This window comes from Vitis riparia, chromosome 14 (assembly GCF_004353265.1).
Source record: "Vitis riparia cultivar Riparia Gloire de Montpellier isolate 1030 chromosome 14, EGFV_Vit.rip_1.0, whole genome shotgun sequence".
In the NCBI taxonomy this organism is placed as follows: domain Eukaryota; kingdom Viridiplantae; phylum Streptophyta; class Magnoliopsida; order Vitales; family Vitaceae; genus Vitis; species Vitis riparia.
In genome coordinates this window covers 19,974,792-19,995,832 of record NC_048444.1, presented here as the reverse complement: position 1 = coordinate 19,995,832, position 21,041 = coordinate 19,974,792, and the positions used below count along the sequence as shown (strand labels likewise).

Genomic DNA, 21,041 nt, shown 5'->3' with positions numbered 1-21,041 from the left:
GGGCGCGGTAATCTATACAAAACCTCCATTTTTTTTTTTCACCAACAACACTGGACTAGAAAATGGGCTTAAGCTAGGCCGAACAATTCCTGCCTCAAGCATCTCTTGCACCAATCTCTCTATTTCATTCTTTAGAATATGTGGATACCGGTAGGATCGGACATTAACCGGAGATGCTCCCAAAATTAATTGAATGGCATGATCAATATCACAACTTGGTGGTAACCCTATTATTGGCCCAAAAATTTGCTGATGTTGAGCTAATACTTCTTTAACTGTTTTCGGGACCTCTTGTGCTCCTTCACTCAAATCCGAAGTGGTGGAAGTCTGACAGAGTTCCACCCAAACCCCTTGGCTATGGTGCTGCAGTGCTTTAGCCATTGCTTTAAGAGATACCTCAGTCCGACTAAGGCTCGAGTCTCCCTTTAACACTATCACTGCCTTTCCCATTTTGATCTTCATTGTTAGCATCTTCCAGTTTACCTTCACGTCTCCTAAGGTCCCCAACCAAGGCATTCCTAGAATCACATCAGTGTTGCCTAATTTAAGTGGAAGAAAATCTTCCACTACGGTGTACCCCTACATTGAAATACAAACTCCTCTACAAATGCCCTTCCCTTTCACGGATATCCCGGTTCCCATCATCACCCCGTAACTCATTGTTGTAGTTAATGGAAGTGCTAATTGTTGAACCAATTCAAGGGATAAAAAATTGTGGGTAGCCCCACTGTCTACAAGGATGATTACCTCTTTTGACCCGATCGTTCCCTTGATCTTCATAGTTCCCGGCGTAGTTAAACCGACCACGGAATTTAGAGATAATTCCACAGAGTCTTTCAGCTCGATGAGTGCAGGTTCTTCGGTTGCTCTGTCGTCAAACTGGTTATCGTCTTCCTCCTCATCTTCGTGCACCAATAAAACCCGTAATTCTTTCTTACAGCGATGACCAAGGGAGAACTTTTCTTCACACTTAAAACAGAGCCCCTTCTCTTTACAGGCTTGAAGCTCCGATTCCGTCAGTCTCTTTATCGGAATCTCACGTCGCTGGCTCATCGTCTTCTCGCCGACAGCCACTCCCCAGTCTGAAAATTTTCACCAATCTTCCACTCACCTCGATTTGCAGATGACAACATTTTGGTGCTCTTTGGGCCATTTGAGCCATTTGGTTCACGGGCTGCTCTCATGGCTAAATTCCTGTCTTCAACTCATTGGGCCATTTCCATCAAGTGGCCCAGCCCATATGGTTGCAGTAGACGTAGCTCAGCCCGGATCTCAGGAAGCAGCCCATTCATAAACGTGCTTTCCATTACCTCCTCCGAAATCCCTTTCAATGGAGTAGCCAGAATCTCGAATTCCCGCTGGTATGCTGCCACTGTCCCTTGTTGTCGCACCGCCAGAAACTGCTCACAAAGGCTCCCTTCTTGAGTCGGACGAAAGCGAAGCAACAGCCGCCTCTTCAAATTTTCCCAACTCCCAAACACCTCCCTCGAATCAGTCCACTGGTGCCAAGAGAGTGCGTCCCCATCTAAACTCATCGCGGCGGCAACTAATTTCTCTTCTTCCGTGAGTCCGTACGTTGCGAAGTATCAATCAGTCCGGAAGATCCAGCCGTCCGGGTTCTCTCCTGTAAATACAGGCATCTCCACCAGTCGACTGTCGCGCCATTCTCCATTTCCACCTCGCCTCATCTCATCCGACGCCATCCCCCCCCACTGGGTTCCCCAACTCCAAGGATCCATCCTGCCCGATCTTCTCGTTGAGCAGCAGTCGTCGTGTTCCGCCCTAATGACAATGCCGCCACTGCCTTCTGTGTCTCTTCCAGGGACTGCAGAACTCGCATTACGTTCGGAGCAAGGTCCATCACTGTCTTTTCCATTCCTGGTAAGCGCTGCATCTCCTCTCTGATTTCTCCAACTTCCTTCTCTAGACAATCCACGCGACCTTCATTCCTTTTCTGAGCCATCTGGATCGATGCTCTGATACCAAATTGATAGGTATCTAATGGAGAATTATTATTGAATTTCAAGAATTTCCAGAACAAGAGTCCCAACTGGTCCTCAAATCCCTACCAGATCCACAATATTTCCCCCCTTTGTAATTCCCCCTCCTTTCCTATTTAAACCTTCCCCTCAGCCCGTATCCAACTGTGACCAAACCTCCACTAAAGCTGTTACAACTAACTGCCAGCTAGCAGTATATTCCTCTTCCCTTTTCTATTATACACATAACGTATAGGAGGCCTATCAGATTGTTGATACCAAACCCTACATTGAACTTCTCACTAGTAAAATAAATAAATAAAAGTTAAGAAAGTATTGATTTGTTACTTTTCACTAGTAAAAAAATAGAAGTTAAGAAAGTATTGATTTGTTTCTTGTCACAACTATGGATCTCCCTTAACTACCACCTACCATATGTTTTCCTGGTGTAGTAGGCATTGGATATTAGCAAATATGGCCTGGTATAAATTTGATGCTTGATGCAGCAAGTCTTTAGTGAAGGGTAAATTTGATATATCAATTAGAAATTTAGAAACACCATTACAATTCTTGGTGTTTAACTAATTTCAAAATCAAACATAGATTTTCAAATCTATAAAAAGAAAAAAATCACATCATGGAGCACTTTGCTCAGGGACTCAAACCATTTGAGAAATTGTCAACAAATATAAGTGTCTAATTGTCCTCTGATTGAACTCTCTCAAATCGTATTTTGGATTTTAAAATTTGAAACTTAAACCAATAGAAGAAAACTTTTATAATACTTGGAATTTAAAAGAGTCAATTAAAACTGTTAGTTTGCTCTATGCAAATTTTTAAGTTCAAATTAAATTATGACTGCTGATTCAAATTGGCAAAGACCTTTAAAAAAAATTATAAGTGCAAAATTAAAATTCTATAGTTTTCAAAACACCAATCAAATTGATTGTTTTAAAAAGACTAGTTTGTGACATTTAAATTTTTAAGTATCCAATTAAATTTATTGGCTTCAATTTTTTTTGCCAATAAAAAATTTTTCCATTCAAATCCTTTTGGCATTAGGATTTGTAATTGTTAATAGAAGAAAAAAAATCAAAACTCAAAAGAAACTAAATAAAAAAATAAAAAATAAAAAAATTCTTTTGTTTAAGATGTTCTAAAAATTGTTCACTCATTAATAGTTTTTAAATTATATAAATGAACAAATTTTTGAAAGGGGCATTTGTAGAGAAGCAAATTTTATCCAATTATTAATTGTCATGTCTCAATGGATAGCTAATCATAAATTGACAAGTATCTTAAAATAGTCAAATGAGGATTTATTATATGATAAATAAAAAGAAACCATGTGACATGAATTGCTTCAAACAAAATAATGTCATGTGTCAAAATTTGATAGAGACACATCTCATACATCTAAATGTGAATTAATCATATGATAAATAAAACAAATCCATGTGGCATTAATGGTTTTAAGTAAGATCATATCACATATTATCAATATGATAATAAGAAATATCAAATTCTGACACATGTCATATATGTCCTTAATGGTGACACATGTTACATGGTCCCATAGGAAATAATCTTATGATAAATTAAAAATGATATAATAAATAAATCAATTTTGATAATTAAAAATAATAAATAATAAATAATATGATTATCATAATTAATTAATTTGTGATAATTAAAACAAAGATAACCATCACCATAAAAATTATCATCTCTAAAAAATTAAGAGAACTGTCAAGCTGTAAATAGGTTGTAATTGAGTTGTAAATAGAATAGGAGAATTATTTTCCTATTATGTTAGTTTCCTATTTCCGTAAATAGATAATTTTATAATTTAGGAATAAGTTAGTTTTTTATTTCTGTAAATAGATAGTTTTATAATTTAGGAATAAGTTAGTTTCCTATTATGTCTCTTATTTCATATTTCTTCTCTTGTAATCTCCTGTACAAACTGTGTGTATAGTCAATCTAAAAAATAGAACTTATTTTTTTACATCCCATATTTCGTGTCATGGTATCAGAGCAGTAAGTTTTTAAAACCTGGGCATCATTCTGGCCTTCATCACCATTTTTTCTAGCCTTCATAGCTGGATTTTTTTTCACGTGTTCTTTTACTAGCCTTCATTGCTGTTGGGTTTTTTTTTTTTCTCAATTTGCCTTAATTCCCAAGAGAACAAGTTTTTTTCGTGGAAGATGTTGGAGGTTGCAGAGACGACTACTACAACACAATCGAAGGAGATTGTTTGATCTCAACAACCCGGGGAATTGCAAAACATTCAAGCTGCATATAGGTTGGATGGAAAAAATTACCTTAAATGGTCTCAACTTGTTCGCACTGTGCTGAAAGGGAAAGGGAAGATCGGCCATCTTATGGGTACAGGGCCGAAACTAAGAGATCCCCATTTTGAAGCATGGGATGAAGAAGATTCTATGATTATGGCGTGGTTGTGGAATTCTATGACTTCTAAGATTAGCAACACATGTATGTTCTTGGCTACAGCTAAGGATATTTGGGACGCAATCCAACAGACGTATTCAAAAGCTAGAGATGCAAAACAGGGAAGTAACAGTTACTGAATATGCCAATCAATTGAAAGCTTTGTGGCAAGAACTTGATCATTATAGGGTGATAAAAACCAAATGTCCTGAGGATGCCGTTGTTCTAAAGGATTTCATTGAACAAGATAAGAGTCTATGATTTTCTTGTTGGGCTTAACCCAGAATTTGATCAAGTGAGAATCTATATTCTTGGCAAGCAGGAGGTTCCATGCTTTAATGAGGTGGTGGCACTAATTCGAGGCGAGGAAAGCCGAAGGAGTGTTATGCTTGAACCACAAACCTTGGATGGATCAACCCTAGTTGCAAAAACAGAAGATTCAAAGCAAGGAAAGAATGATCTGCCTAAACACTTAGGTAGAGACAATCAGTGGAAGGAGAACAATGACAATCTCTAGTGCACCTTTTGCAAGAAACCAAGGCACACAAAAGAGAAGTGTTGGAAGCTGAATGGTAAACCACCAAGTTGTGAATGGGGAAACCGTGGAGGGCAACAAAGGCCTCAAGCACACATGGTAAAGCAACCGAAAACTAAGGAAAATTCAGCAACAGGCGGGTTCAACAGGTGAAGAAATGGAAAAGTTGAGAAGCTTGTTGGGATCCCTTAACAAACCTACTAGAACTTGTTTTTTGGCTCTTTCAAGTACACCTCCACTCTCTTTTTGCATAAATGCCTCACACAGGGTTTATGCTAACTCTTGGATAATAGACTCCAGTGCTACAGACCATATGACCTCCAAATCTCAACTTTTCCATACCTATACCCCAAGCCCAAGTAACAAGAAAATTGCAGTGGCCAATGGCTCTTTAGCTACTGTTGCAGGTTTCGAAGACATATACATCACCTCTACCCTTATTCTTAAAAATGTCCTCCATGTACCAAAATTGTTGGCCAACCTTGTTTCCATTCAAAAGCTTACCCATGATCTTAAATGTTATGCTATTTTTTTTCCCTTCTTATTGTGTTTTTCAGGAACAAGGCTCGGGGAGGAGGATTGGACTTGCTAAGGAAAGGAGCGGTCTTTACCACCTTGAATCATCTAAGCAAACTAGTAATAATTTGTCATCATCTTTTCTCAGTTCCTCAAATAAAGATACCATTTGGTTGTATCACCTACGTCTAGGTCATCCATCTTTTAGGGTTTTAAAGGTCATGTTTCCTCATTTGTTCCAAAGATTAGATATTTCTGAGTTTCATTGTGAAACTTGTAAATTGGCAAAACATACTCGTGTATCTTTTCCTATTAGCAATAAAAGAAGTTCTCATCCTTTTCATTTGATTCATAGTGACATATGGGGTCCTTCGACTATACCTAATGTTTATAGGGCTCGTTGGTTTGTATCCTTAATTGATGACTACACTCGGGTTACATGGATCTTTCTTCTTAAACAAAAATCTGATGTTAGCATTGTTATACCTAATTTCCACTCAATGGTTCAAAACCAATTTGGGGTTAAAATAAAAAGTTTTAGGACAGACAATGCTAGAGATTACTTCAACCAAATTTTGTCACCCTATTTTCAATCACGGGGCATTCTCCATGACTCATCATGTGTTAACACACCCCAACAAAATGGGGTAGCCGAGAGGAAAAATGGGCATTTACTCAACACAACCCGAGTCTTACTCTTTCAAGGGAATGTTCCTAAGTCCTATTGGGGGGAAGTTGTTCTTATTGCCACATACATGATAAATAAAATTCCTTCACGGGTGTTAGACAACAAAAGCCCCGTAGAGATACTTAAGAGTTTCTATCCACACTTCAAAACCTCAAATGGGCTCACTCCTAGGGTATTTGGGTGCACTACATTTGTTCATGTCCACGGCCAACATAGAGACAAGCTAGACCCCCGAGCCATAAAATGTGTCTTCCTTGGTTACTCATCCACTCAAAAAGGATACAATTGTTACAATCCCTCAACCATAAAATTTTACATCTTTGCAAATGTCACCTTCACAGAAAATAAACTTTTTTTCCCCAAGTCCTCTCTTCAGGGGGAGAATTCAATGATGGAAGATAGTCCTTTGAACCTCTTGACTTCCTCATGTCTCAACCCATGGTGATAAAGAATCCGAGTCATCCCCTATTCCAACCAGTGTCACTCGCAATTTTCCATAGCTTCTTAAGGTGTATTCAAGGGAAAAGGCCATTCCAAAACAAAAGCAAGTCCAAGAATCCAACTCAGACCCTGGGAATGAAATCACGGTAAGATCAGACCCACCTTTACATACACAACTTGGTAAAACTTCCACTAACTCAACAGACAACCTAGACCTAAACCTTCCCATTGTTGTCAGAAAAGGCACCAGAAAATGCATTAACTGACCACTCTATCCACTATCACACTATGTGTTTCTTAAGCACCTATCACCAGCCCACAAGAATTTCATTATGAGTCTAAACACCACTATCATCCCTAACACTGTTTCTGAGGCATTGAAAAAAAGGGAATGGAAGGATGCTATGAGAAAGGAGATGAGTGTATTAGAAAAGAATAAAACATGAGAGATTGTTGAAAGACCGAAAAAGAAAAACATTGTTAATTGCAAGTGAATTTTCACACTGAAATATAAGGCTAATGGATCTCTTGAGAGACATAAAGTAAGATTGGTAGCCAAAGGGTACACTCAAACTTATAGAGTTTATTATCAAGAGACTTTTGCTCCAGTTATAAAAATGAATACTATAAGAATCCTGTTGTCACTGGTTGCCGACTACAATTGGCAACTCCTACAATATAATGTTAAGAATGCATTTCTTCATGGTGATTTAGATGAAGAGATTTACATGAACATCCCACCGGGATTTGAGGGAAACACAAGTAACAAGGTGTGCAAGCTAAAAAAGGCCCTTTATGGGCTAAAACAATCTCCTAGGGCTTGGTTTGGGAGATTTGCAAAAGTCATGAAAGAGTCCGGGTACAAACAAAGCCAAGGTGACCACACTCTCTTCATTAAGCACTCGGCTGTAGGAGGAGTAACTACTCTTCTAGTCTATGTTGACGACATCATGGTGACTGGAAATGATGAGAGAGAAAAGCATGAAGTGAAGCAGAGATTAGCAACAGAGTTTGAGATAAAGGAACTAGGGAAACTGAAGTACTTCCTCAGTATTGAGGTGGCATATTCCGCACAAGGGATCTTCATCTCTCAACAAAAGTATGTGACTGATTTATTGGCAGAAACAGGGAAGATTGGGTGTAAACCAGTCTCTACCCTAATGGATCCAAACCACAAGTTGGGAGAAGCTAAAGAAGAACCAGTGGTGGATAAAAGAATGTACCAGAGGCTGGTTGGTAGGCTCATATACCTTGCTCACACTTGGCCAGACATCGCCTACTCGATGAGCGTGATCAGTCAATTCATGCATGATCCAAGAGAACCTCATCTTCAAATTGCTTACAAGGGTGCTGCATTACTTGAAAGGCAACCCCAGGAAAGGAATTTTGTTCAAGAAGAACAATACTCTTACTCTAAAAGTATACACCGACGCTGACTATGTAGGTTCCCTAGTGGATCGAAGATCAACTACAAGGTATTGTACTTTTCTTGGAGGTACTCTGGTAACATGGAGAAGTAAAAAGCAAAATGTGGTAGCAAGGTCGTCTGCAGAATCAGAGTTTAGGATCATTGCTCAAGGGTTGTGTGAACTACTTTGGCTGAAGATTATTCTAGATGATTTGAGAATCAAGTGGAATGGTCCTATGAAGCTCTATTGTGACAAGAAGTCAACTATCAATATTACTCATAACCCTATACAACACGATAGGACAAAACATAATGAGATTGATAGGCATTTCATCAAAGAAAAATTGGAGGAAGGAGTAGTGTGTATGTCCTATGTTCCATCAGAACATCAATTAGTTGATATCCTAACAAAAGGGCAGAACAATTCAATGTTCCACGATTTTGTATTCAAGCTAGGAATGGAAGACATTCCTCAGCTTGAGGGGGAGTGTTGAGTCGTAAGTAGGCTGTAATTGAGCTATAAATAGAATAAGAGAATTATTTTCCTATTATGTTAGTTTCATATTTCTGTAAATAGATAGTTTTATGATTTAGGAATAAGTTAGTTTCCTATTATGTCTCTTGTTTCCTATTTTTTCTCTTGTAATCTCCTATATAAACTGTGTATAGTCAATCTAAAAAATAGAACTTATTTTTTTACATCCCATATTTAGTGTCAAGAACATATTAATATAAAATTTTCAACCCTATAAAAAGGGCTCCTTTTTCAAAAGACACGCTTGTAATACTAAAGAAGACTTGAAGAGATTCCAAGAAAACTTGAACACTTTTGAAGATTTCTAATGAAGATTTGATGACTTCAATCAAAGAAATCTAGTGTTTATTTAGAACTTTCTATATTTTGTAACAAGAATCAAAAGACAATATTAAGATTGTTCCCAATTTCTAGTATTACTCAAAATTACTATTTTTTTCCACAATTTTCTTATTTAAAAAATAAAAATAAAAAAATAAAATAAATAAAAACTTGTGCATGCACAAGGTTTTCCATTTGAATCGGTAAAAATTCTATCCATACTCCTAAATTGCTAAAGATTATTTCTTTAGTCCTAGGCACCATTGTTGGTAGGATTTGATATTAGGAGTTATTGAGGAATCGTTTGGTGGCTAGTCCCATCAAAAACCAACACACTTGCCACCACTAAATGCCTCGCCTCATGGCATTGCAGACATTCCTTCATTGCAGATCACTATGAATAAGCTAAACGGATTGAATTTTCTCAAATGGTTGGAGTCCATAAAGCTTTTTTTTTTTTTTTTTTTCTGATAGGCCAATTCATAAAGCTCCTCGTCCATGGAAAAGGGAAACTAGGGTATTTGACAAACACAATCAAGGTTCCAAAGAAAGATGATCCAGGTTTCTGATCATGGCATGGCTCGTGAATTCAAAGGAGCCAGAGATTGGACAGATTCACATGTTTCTTTCAACAACCAAAGAACTAAGGGATGCAGTCATTGAAACTTACTCTGATCCAGGTAATTCTGCTCAAGTCTATGAATTAAAGACAAAAATCTGAGAACCAAAGCAAGGTAATCATAGTGTAATTAAGTATCACAACATCTGAAAGGCCTGTTGCATGAATTAGACTTGTTTTATCAATTGGAGTGGGCTTGTGTTGCAGAGCATGCCTATTTCAAGAAGATGATGGAGAAGGAACATGAGCTTGAATTCTTGGTTGGACTAAATAAGGAATTAGATGGTGAGGATGAATTCTTGACAAGGTCTATGTTTTAAAATTATATCAGGTGGTACAATGAAGAGTTCCATTTTGTAAATATACTGCATAATTGCTGAAATACGATGTAATGAGAAGAGAAATGTCATACCTTCCAGTGCTTGTTCGACTGAGTTGAGTGGCTCTCCTTTTAACAGTAATAGGCTTACCACTATAGTAAAAACCAGTCAAATCAAGTGCTTCACTTGCTACGGCACCTAAAACTGCCAAAACATTGGCAGATTTGCTTTGGAAACAGCAAAGAAACAAAACAGTAAGTTCAAACAAAAGAGATAGGTGAGGGGACATTGCATGAAAGTTTTTACATCTTTACCTCTTTGCAAACTTGTGAAAGTCCCAGTGAATAAATTTGAGATGATTTTCTTCTGAGAGAATCTGGTTTAGATAACCAACTGCATTTGCAAACTCGCGCCTTAGCATCATTTCTCGAGGTCGTTTCTCAACAGTCTGCACTTTTAACGTTAAAATGAGCTTCATGGCAAAAACAGAAATAAAAAATTAAACTCAATAAGTTGTGCTGCAGTAATCTTTAGAATTCCATCAGTTAGAACCTGGAGATGAAACACTTTACAAAGGATATTTCAGTAATATTCTGCAGTTCAACAACATGATGAAACTCAAAAAAAAAAAAAAGGCACATACTCCCACTCATGCATAAGTACACACGACATCATTCTTAAAAGCTAGGAATGGTGGGGAAAAGGAATATTATGGAAAGATAGTTTATCTCAAAATCTGCAAGAAACTTTCCTATAGAAAAGGAAAAGGAACGAGAATATACAAGCCAACTTTGTTCATTACCTCCTGCTCAAATGCTGAAGCAAAATACCAGCAATCAATATTTTTTTGATAGGAAACGACAAAGGGATATATTGATAGAAAAAATAAGTACAAGAGAAGGATGAGGAATCCTCCCACCAAAGAAAACTAAACTACAAGAATACAAAAACAAGAAGATACATAGTAAAAACATACAAACTCTCTAGAGTAGACCAACCCATTGGAATTGCACACTGCTATCCAATCAGGTTGTAACACATTAAGGGGAGTCCCCTTAAAAACCTTGGAACAGAAAGCCCAAAGAGAAGCAAGGAAATGAATAGAATCCCAAAAATACTCTGAATTCCTTGCTTTATCCTCAAAAATCCTCGCATTTCTTTCCCGCCACACAACTCAAATTAAAGCGATGCTCACAACTTGCCACAAAACTATCCCTCTCTTAGATAATCCAAAACCATTATAATTGATGGACAGCATGTTGGAAATGCTCCTCGGGGGAACCTAATCCGTCTTAGCTAACTGAAATAATCTATGCCACAACCCCATCGTCAAAGAGCAATGTATGAAAAGACGATCAGTTGATTCTCCATGCTTCATGCACAGTTTACAAATATCAGGACTAAGAGCTTTGTAGGGTCTTCTCAATTGTAGCAAGTCATTAGTATTTACCTTCTTGTGTACCACTAACCAGACAAAGGACTTGACTTTGAAAGGGACTTGAGAATTCCAAATAAACTTAGTGGGAAAACTGGAGGAGAGAACCAGAAAATTAGGATAAGGTAAGAAATAAATATTTGACTGTAAAAAGCCCTGAAGAAGATAAAGACCAGGATCTCGCATATGAAACCGAAGGTGAAAGATGCAAACCATCAAGTGACCGCATAAGGCCTTCTAAATCTTCTATCTCAGAATCGAAAAGGTTACGACGGGAATTAAAGTTCCAAGAGAAAGGACGAGTAGAACCGAGAATTCAAGAAATAGAAATATTTTTATTTGAGACTACTCTAAATAGTCTTGGATATTGGGATATCAAAGGTTGGTCCCCTCACCAAAAGTATTCCCATAACCGAATTCTTTGCCCATCTCCTACCACAAACCAAGTAAACTTGGAAAACTCCTAAAAGACTTGTGCAATAGTCTTCCAAGGACAACGATGTGACCATTTGACTAAAGTGTTAAGAGTCTCAACCCCTGACCATAAAAAATTTCTTTTCAATCTCTCAATTTTTGCAGCCACTAAAGCAGGTATCATAAACAAGGAAAGGAAGTAGCAGGGAAGTAGCAGGGCATGTGGGTGAGGCAAGATTGGATAAGAGTTATCCTACCTCCAAAAGATAAATAAGTCTTTTGCCACCGATATAATCTTCTCGAGATCCTCTCAATCACTGGATCCCATAAAACCACAAGCCTTAGGATTCCCTCCCAAAGGAAGACCCAAGTAGAGTATAAGCCAACCAGAAGCCTTGCAATCAAGCAACTTGGCTAACCTAGAAAAAATATTCTAATGGCAGTTTTTGTTGAAGGCCTTACAAAAAATGGGATTTGGATCAAAGTGGTTGGGTTGGATGTGGAGTTGTTTATCTTCAGCCAAGTTCTCAGTCCTAGTTAATGGGGTGCCAGCTGGCTTTTTCCCGAGTACTAAGGGGCTACGCCAAGGAGATCCTCTATCTCCTTACCTCTTTGTTTTGGGAATGGAAGTGCTAGATGCTCTTATTAGGAGGGCTGTTGCTGGGGGTTTCCTTACAGGGTGTAGTATTCGAGGTGGTAGAAGGCCCGCCCTGAACATTTCCCATTTATTTTTTGCTAATGACACAGTTGTGTTCTGTGAGGCTAATAAAGAGCACCTAACTCACTTAAGCTGGATTTTATTATGGTTTGAAGCTGCTTCAGGTCTAAGGATTAATTTGGCCAAAAGTGAAATCATCCCAGTTGATGTAGAGGAGGAGATTGATGAGCTAGCAGCGGAGTTAGGGTGTAGGGTGGGTTCTTTGCCTTCTCAGTATCTGGGTCTGCCTTTAGGGGCTCCTAACAAGGCTCATTCTGTGTGGGATGGGGTGGAAGAGAGAATGAGGAGGAGACTTGCGCTGCGGAAACGGCAATATATTTCCAAAGGTAGGAGAATCACTCTCATAAAGAGTACTTTGGTTAGCATGTCAATTTATCATATGTCTCTCTTCCGGATGCCTAAAACCGTTGCTAGAAGGTTAGAAAAAGTACAAAGAGATTTTCTTTGGGGAGGAGGAAACTAGGAAAGGAAAGCTCATCTAGTTAATTGGGAGGTGGTTTGTACGGACAAGAATAAGGGTGGGCTAGGCTTAAGGAAGCTAGCGCTCTTGAACAAAGCCTTGCTTGGTAAATGGATTTGGAGGTTTGCTTTTGATACAGACAATCTTTGGAAACAAGTGATAATGGCAAAATATGGGCAAGAAGGTCATGATTGGAGGACAAAGAAGGCTAATGGGGCATTCGGAGTAGGGGTTTAAAAGGAAATTTTGAAGGAAACTGATTGGTGTTGGGATAACATGGTGCTCATCTCTAGGAAGGGTACCAAAATCAGATTCTGGACTGATGTTTGGTGCACTGGTACAGCGCTGCCCCAAAACTTCCCTCATCTATTTGCTCTGGCTTCCCATAGGAATGCTACGATGGAGGAGATGTGGGATCAGAATTTTGGTCAAGGGGGTTGGAATCTAAGATTTTTTAGGGATTTTAATGATTGGAGGTGGATATGGTAGGGGACTTGCTCTATGTTTTGAGAGGTCACAGGCCCTCTTTGGAGGAAGACTCAGTTTTTTGGAAGGGAGGAAGAAACGGATAGTTTAGGGTCAAAGATGCTTACAGCTTGTTGGCCAATCCCAATGACATTGCTTTTCCGTCAAGTTGTATTTGGGTGGATAAAGTTCCAACCAAGGTTGCGTTCTTTGCTTGGGAGGCTACGTGGGGGAGGGTGCTTACTCTTGATAGGCTTCAAAAAAGAGGATGGCAGCTCCCTAATTGTTGTTTTTTGTGTGAGTGTGAAGAAGAAACTGCAAATCATATTCTTATACACTGTATAGTGGTCAGAGTCTTGTGGAATATCGTCCTTAGGTTATCAGGTGTGCAGTGGGTCTTTCCAGAAACTGTAAAGGAGGTCTTAACTAGCTGGAGGGGCCCTTTTGTGGGAAAGAAAAGGAAAAAGATATGGAAATGCATACCGTTGTGTATTTTTTGGACGATTTGGAATGAGAGCAATAGATTAGCTTTTAGGGGGGAGGGGGGTGTTAGATATTCAGAAACTTAAGAATTTTTTTGTTTGTGAATTATGGAGCTAGGCTAGATTGTATATTGGAAAGGAGTCTCTATCCCTTATAGGTTTCTTGGAGTGGTTAGCTTCCAATTAAGGGGTGGTGAGGCTCTGTTGGCTTTCTTTTTTGTTTGAGAGGTGTTAGTTGCTTCCCCTGTATGCTTTGTGGCTTTTCACCTCTGTTTTAATACAATTATGATTTACTTGTCAAAAAAAAAAAAGATTGATGTCATAAATATTACTCTTGTCAAGGTTAACTTTAAGCCCAGAAATATGCCCAAACACTAGCAATAAACTCTTGAGAGTCTGCAATTCTTCCTCCCTAGTGTTAGAAAAGAAAAATGATATCATCTGCAAATTGCAAATGGGACACCCTTATTCTGTTCCTACCCACCCTAAAACCCTCCAACAAATTTCTTTCATCTGCTCTCAATAACATCCTACTCAATACATCAGCGACTAAAATAAACAAAAAAGGGGATAAAGAGTCGTCCTGTATGCCTTAACCCACCCTTTAGCGTTTCCATTCACTAAGACTGCATAAGATACCCTGGACAAACAACCTCTCATCCATTTCCTCCAACTAGGACTAAACCCCTTCTTCTCCAACACATGATCCAAAAAAATCCCAACTCACATGGTCGTAAGCCTTTTCAAAGTCAATTTTGAAGACGACTCCTTCCTCCCCTGATCGTCTTCATTGGCTATGAGAATTGCATCCAATATTTGTCTTCCTTGAACAAAAGCGCCTTAAGTAGAATGGATAGTTTCATGTAATACCCCTCTTAGACGCCCTAATAGCACTTTGGCTATTATCTTATAAAGACTAGTGATCAAGCTAATAGGTCTAAAGTATGAGATTTTCTTTGTCATGCTTTTTTTAGGCAACAGAACTATGAAGAAGGCATTAGTGCTTTGATTGATAATCCCGCTTCTGTGAAACTCTGCAAACACTCTCACTAAATCCTCCTTGATCACATCCCAACAATCTTGAAACACTGCAATGGTAAAGCCATTAGGCCCCAGCGCCTTATCCCTATCCAACTGAAAAATGGCCTTAGAAATCTCTTCTACAGTGAAAGGGGAGTCCAACCTAGACGCACTCTCTTCAAATATAGGGGATCAATCTAAGCCTTCAACACTCCAAGACTCTCCAGTAGGACTCACGTAGAGCTTTTCAAAGTTAAGTAAAATTTCATCTGTGATGCTCTCGGAATTATTCAACACGAAGCCTCTTTCATTCTCCAATGCCTTGATAAATTTCCTATTTCACCTGTCATTAGCCACTTTATGAAAAAACTTTGAGTTACAATCCCCTTCCTTAACCCATTTCACCCTAACTTTTTGTCTCCAATGAATTTTTTCCCTCAAAATTAATTCCTCTAACTCCCCTTTTCTTAAAGCTTTTTGAACTAAAAGTTCAGAAGTGAGACCCCCTACTTGCTCAATGGCATCAAAGTTAGCTATTTCATTCAGGATGCTTTTTTTCCTTTCGTTTAGCTCTCCAAAAGAAAGCTTATTCCACTCTTTTAATTTGTCCTTAACATATTGTAATTTGACAATCAATATTAATAAGCTTTGTGCAGTCAATTAAAATATATAAACATGGAATTATATTGTAGTTTGTTGTTATTGAAATGAGAAATCTGAATGTTGTATTGGTTTCTTAAACCCACATTTTTACACCATTTTAGACAATTGTAAGCCTCAAGCAAGCTTCACATGCGTTAAACTATTCTGTTAAATGCAAAAATAAGTCACCAAAAGACATCTTTCTTAGTACAAATCAAGAACATCAATATGTGCAACAAAGCAAGTTAGTAACAATGTGGTACCCTGGTAGGAAAGCCCCAACTGTTAGATTTCCCATCAACAATGCTTAAGAGCATAAAGGCAAAAAATTGTTGAACAACAATTAAAGCAACAAACTCCAATAGAAAATACATTTAATGTCAACCAAAATCTCTAAGAATAGTTTGCAAGAAATACACCCAAAATAAAGATCCTAAATATCTCTAGCTTTGTTGGATCCAACATGAAAAATAAACAATTCCAGCATAAAAAAATTCCCACAAAAATAAAATAATTGAACAACCTTAAAATAGAAATTATATTATTATCAGAAAACCAAAGCTAGTGAATTTGAAACAATACCTTGATTAGATTAAGCACAATAATTGGATTTCCATATCTCTTTGCCAGGTCTTCAAAATGCAACTTTGTTGCCTCATATGTTGGATCATACCTCTGTACTGAAGCCAAGAATGAAAAATAAAATAAAGAAAAAAAAAGCATCACAAGTCATGTTATGTGAAACCAGATATAATAGTGTACCTGGGATTGAATGGAGGCTCGAGAATTTATTTATTTATTAAGAAAAAAAAAAACAAATTGGAATGGTTTGATATTCTTACAAATTATATCAGGTTTAGGACTAAATCTTGAAGCTTCTTGCGACCAGAAAAGGGGAATTGAACCCCGCATCTGCACAACAGAACTCATTTTTCCTTTGCGTGACCCAGCTTCTTCATCAAGAACAATTTGCTCTGTCTCAACATCATTAGCCACTCTTCCCCGATCATTCACTCCCCTTTTCAAGTACCTGAAATAAATTGAAAACGAACAAAATATTGAAACCATTACCGAGCAATTATTAAATTATTTGTACATATAAACACCCTGTATTTTACTATTGACTAGAGAATTCATGGTGTTCAGACAGTACTCAAAAGTGAAATTAGTGGAAACTTTTTCTACAGAAAACATGAAAACTTTAGAGAACAAATGCAGTGTAATAGAGAAAGATCCCATCCGGTCTATTTTCTTATAAGCAAAATCAATATACATAGATTAAAGGTGCCACAAAGGGTGCAACCCCCAGTACGCAGGAAGTACGAAAGACAAGAAGAAAAAATTCCCAAAATGAAGGCCACAATAGAAGGCCAATCCCATTCTACTAATGATTTCTAGAAACAAACTCCATTCCCCAAGAGGATCTCTAGACCATGAAAATGAAGAATTAGGAAGAATGTCTTTCAAATTTAATAACAGCTCAAACCCTTTAGTGATTTTCCACTTTCATGCTTTCAAATGCACCAAACCTATCAAAAAAAAAAAAAATGCACCAAATAGACTTAGAAATGAGGTCTTCCAAACTTTCCTTCTCCTCTTCCCAATAAAATTGCATTCAGGTGAACAAACTCCTTAACAGAACAAGCCAGAATCCATGACACTTCTTAAGGATGGACCATGACATGAATACCCAAAGCTACAGAAAGCTGATTGGCTTCCTCAAAATCTCTCCCTAAATGGCAGATATTGAAAATGAAACACTTGTAATAAAAATATTTTGTTTTCCCTTAACAATAGAGAGAGAATGGTAAGGACGTTGAAGGTCTCTGTGGAGAGGAAGACCTTCTCGGTTAGGTTCAAAGGTGAAATTGGTGGAAAATGGTGCTCGCTGACAGAGCACTATAGAGGCTCTGTTTTTGCCTTAGGCTTTGAGAAGGAAGAGGTTGGTTGGTTGATTGAACATTTGAGGAAGGCCATCAAGTTGAAGAGTAACATGGGTTTCAATAGAAAATACAGAGGAAAATCCAGAGTCCATTTAATGGAGGTTTGCTTCAACAACCATGGCAGGTTTATAAGGCTTTCAGAGTTCGCTCCCAACAAAAAGTCAACTTTCCTGGTAATAACTGAGGGAGAGAAGGGCAGGGGATGGGAGCAAATAAAGAATGTGATGTCTTCAATGTTGGTGGTCCCCTCCTCTAGTATAGTTGAAAAGGGAAGGCAGTGCAGGGAAGAAAGGACTTTTCACAAACATGTGGGTCCTTTGTACCGGTCCTTCGCGAATGTAGTTAGAGAAGAAGGACCAAGGAGAGGAGGTCTTGTTCCAGTTGGGAGATGGGCGAGAGCTGTGGTGTGCGAATGTCATGCTAATTTTGTTAACTGGGCTGAGGTTGGCCGTGCTCTGGCGAAATGATTAGGGCATAAGGGTGTGGTGACTATCGTCCCCTTCTCCGGCAGAAAAGGATTATTTTTTGTAGAAACCATAGAGGAAGCTTTCTCACTCCACGATTTAAGGTTTATCAGGATTAAGGGTGGGCTTACAGTCCTGTTGAGAATGTGGTCGCCAAAGGAAAATTCAGAAGTCGTGCAGAAATTCAGAGGAGGTTGGATAGAATTATGGGGATTGCCCTTTCATTTATGGTATGAGGAACATCTGAAGAAAATAGTGGAGCAATGGGAGACGGTGACAGAGATCGATTGGCAAACATTGAAATTGTATGATCTTTGCAAGGCAAGGGTGAGAATTTTAATGAAGGAACGGTCAGTTCTCCCAGCTTTGATCGAGGTGTTAGATGGGGGCTGGGAGTTCACAATTTCAGTTGCAGTGGTTGGAGTGGAAGACGTTAGGCGAGGCAAAGAAATGGGTGAGTCAACTCGGGAGGAGTATGAGCCTCACTCGTGGACAGGTGGCAGAAGGAGGGTTGAGGATGCTAGATCAACGGTTGAAGGAAGGTCTTTTGTTGGGGCAGTTGGCAGATTGAAGGAGGGAGGAGATAGTCAAAAGGTTGAAGTTGTTTCCGTGGGGACACTTGGCAAGAGAAGACCGAAAGTGGGGAATAGCTGGTTCCAACCTTATCGTCTTTCAATTTTAATTCAAATATTCAAAGAACGAGGTCTAATGGGCCAAAGCAAGATGGAGAAGTTTAGGATGGAGGGGACAAAGCCCACTCAACTGTTGAGGAAGCATCAAGCCTCTAAGCAAGTGAGAAGGGCCCAATCTCCTCTTAAGCCCAATCCACTGGTTGAAGCGGACTTGGGCTGGAAGAGGGATGATATTTTAAAAGGTCCGCTTTCGAAGTTGGGCCAACAAATGGGAGGTAAGCAACCCATTTCTGAGAAGGGCTCTTCATGCAAAGAAGACTTGTCTGCAAAGGGAAAGGGGAAGTTAGGTTTAGAGGTTTCTAAAACTCAAATGAGGGGCTCCGCGTTGAAGTTTGGTTCAAAGAAGTTGTGAAATGCTCTATTCCCTCCAAGTTCTGGATGCCGACAAGGGGTTCAAAGTCGAAGCAAGCCTTTATTGCTTGAGAAGCCATCGTTAGATTGCAATGCTCTTCCAAAGGAAGTTGCTTTCGAAGAGGGAACACAGTTGGAACGAAGTTTCAGTGCGAATCCAATCAATTTTAGTCGCTCGTCAGGGTTCCGAAAAAGGTGTTTCAGGGAAGGAACTTCGTCAACAAGAGAAGACGCGGATAATCATCAAAGGTTTCATCTTAACGCTTCTATTCTATCAAAGGGAAAGGAGAAATTGCGCAAATTCTCTAAAGATGAAGACAGAGTAGATTCTAAGGGTTTCGAGGGTTTTGTTCATCGTGGCTCATCAGTCACGGTTTTTCCTACTAATCCAGTAACCAGAGAAAAAGGGTTCAACTTTGTGGGGACTTGTGAAATGAGGGTAGTGGAAAACTTTGAGGTATCTTCTACTCCACATTCTCAGTCATCTTTGTCATCTTTTCCCCCTTCTTCTGGCTTGGCACTTCCACCTCTGAGTCCTTTTGTTCCCGTTCTTCCCAGTTCAGTCATTCAGTCATTCAGTCTCAGTATCCTACGAATCCTCGAGTTATACCTGAAATATTTTCCAAAAAAAATGACGATGGGGCTTTATGTCTTGAGTTTGTTGGCAATCCTAACCGAGAAGTTGTGGAGTCCTAGTCAGCTAGTCTGAACCAAATGTCCGACGGTTTTAACTCTTTTAAGACCAAGCCCAACACGCCTTTTGAGGCTCCCAATCTGGTTACAAGTAGCCAGGGTGAAGCGGAGTTCTCCTCGATGGGCGAGTTCCAAATAAAAGGTCTTTCCCCCCAGCAAAATGACTAAAATCTGTAAGGTCTTAAGTTCCCTAGATATTAAGGTGTATTCTAGGCAGAAGAATAGATTTTCCACAAATAATTGAGACCTGTTGGTTTTGGTTTGGAGGTTTAGGGTCAGTGAGGTGTGTTCATGAAAATCATCAGTTGAAATACTAGGGGTTTGGGATCTAGGAAAAAACGAAGGGTGGTTAAGGATTTTTTGCGGTTTAAGAATCTAGATGTTGTGATGTTTCAGGAAACAAAAAGGGAGATGTGTGACAGAAGGTTTGTAGGTAGTGTTTAGTCGATTAGAAATAAGAAGTAGGCTGCTCTTTTGGCATGCGGGGCTTCAAGAGGGATTTTGATTATTTAGGACTCAAAGAAACTGTGTAGTGAGGAGGTGGTAATAGACTCATTTTCTATCTCAATCAAGTTTTTGTTGGATGGATGCAAACCCCTGTGGCTGTCCGCAATTTATGGCCCAAACAGTTCCTTACTTAAGAAGGATTTTTGGGTGGAGCTGCTAGACATTTTTGGCCTTTCTTTTCCTTTATGGTATGTGGGCAGTGACTTTAATGTTATAAGGAGAAGTTAAAAACAAATGGGTGGCTCTAGTTTAACTTTTAGCATGAGGGACTTACTTTGATGGTTTTATAAGTGATTGTGAGTTACTTGACCCCCCTTTACGAAACACCCCATTCACTTGATCAAACATGCAAGAGTCACCCGTGTGTAAGAGATTGGATCGGTTTCTTTACTCAAATGAGTGGGAGCATTTCTTCCCTCAAAGCCTTCAAGAAGTTCTTCCTAGATGGACATCGGATCATTGGCCGATCGTTTTGGATACCAATCCTTTCAAGTGGGGCCCAACACCTTTTAGGTTTGAGAATATATGGTTGCAACATCCAAGTTTCAAAGAGTGCTTTAGTAGTTGGTGGAGAGGTTTTGAAGGAAATGGTTGAGAAGGTCACAAGTTTATGAGGAAGTTACAATTTGTTAAGGCAAAATTGAAAGATTGGAATAAGAATTCTTTTGGAATGCTAAAGGAAAGGAAAAAAGGCATCCTAGATGAAATAGCTAACATTGATGCCATTGAGCAAGAAGGGGTTCTTTCTTCTGATCTTTTAGCTCAAAGAGTTTTAAGAAAAAGGGAGCTAGAGTAATTAATTTTGAGAGAAGAAATTCATTGGAGACAAAAAGTTAAGGTGAAATGGGTTAAAGAAGGGGATTGCAATTCAAAGTTTTTTCACAAAGTGGCTAACGACAGACGAAATAAGAAATTCATCAAGTTTTTGGAGAATGAAAAGG

The 21,041-nt window shown here is 38.8% G+C and overlaps 1 protein-coding gene across 2 annotated transcripts in view; it reads right to left on the bottom strand.

Moving 5' to 3' along the window:
• The window catches only part of LOC117929986 (phosphoinositide phosphatase SAC1), a 64,528-nt gene that overhangs the window by 20,726 nt on the left and 22,761 nt on the right, over positions 1-21,041 (bottom strand). The window contains exons 6-9 of one of the 2 annotated variants that reach the window (XM_034850434.1): positions 16,293-16,480; positions 16,033-16,130; positions 10,129-10,286; positions 9,907-10,041 (exon numbers count right to left, since the gene is read on the bottom strand). In XM_034850434.1, the coding sequence (XP_034706325.1) occupies positions 9,907-10,041; positions 10,129-10,286; positions 16,033-16,130; positions 16,293-16,480 (579 nt within the window). The remainder of the gene's footprint in view (positions 1-9,906; positions 10,042-10,128; positions 10,287-16,032; positions 16,131-16,292; positions 16,481-21,041) is intronic. The other variant, XM_034850435.1, reaches the window with a different exon arrangement.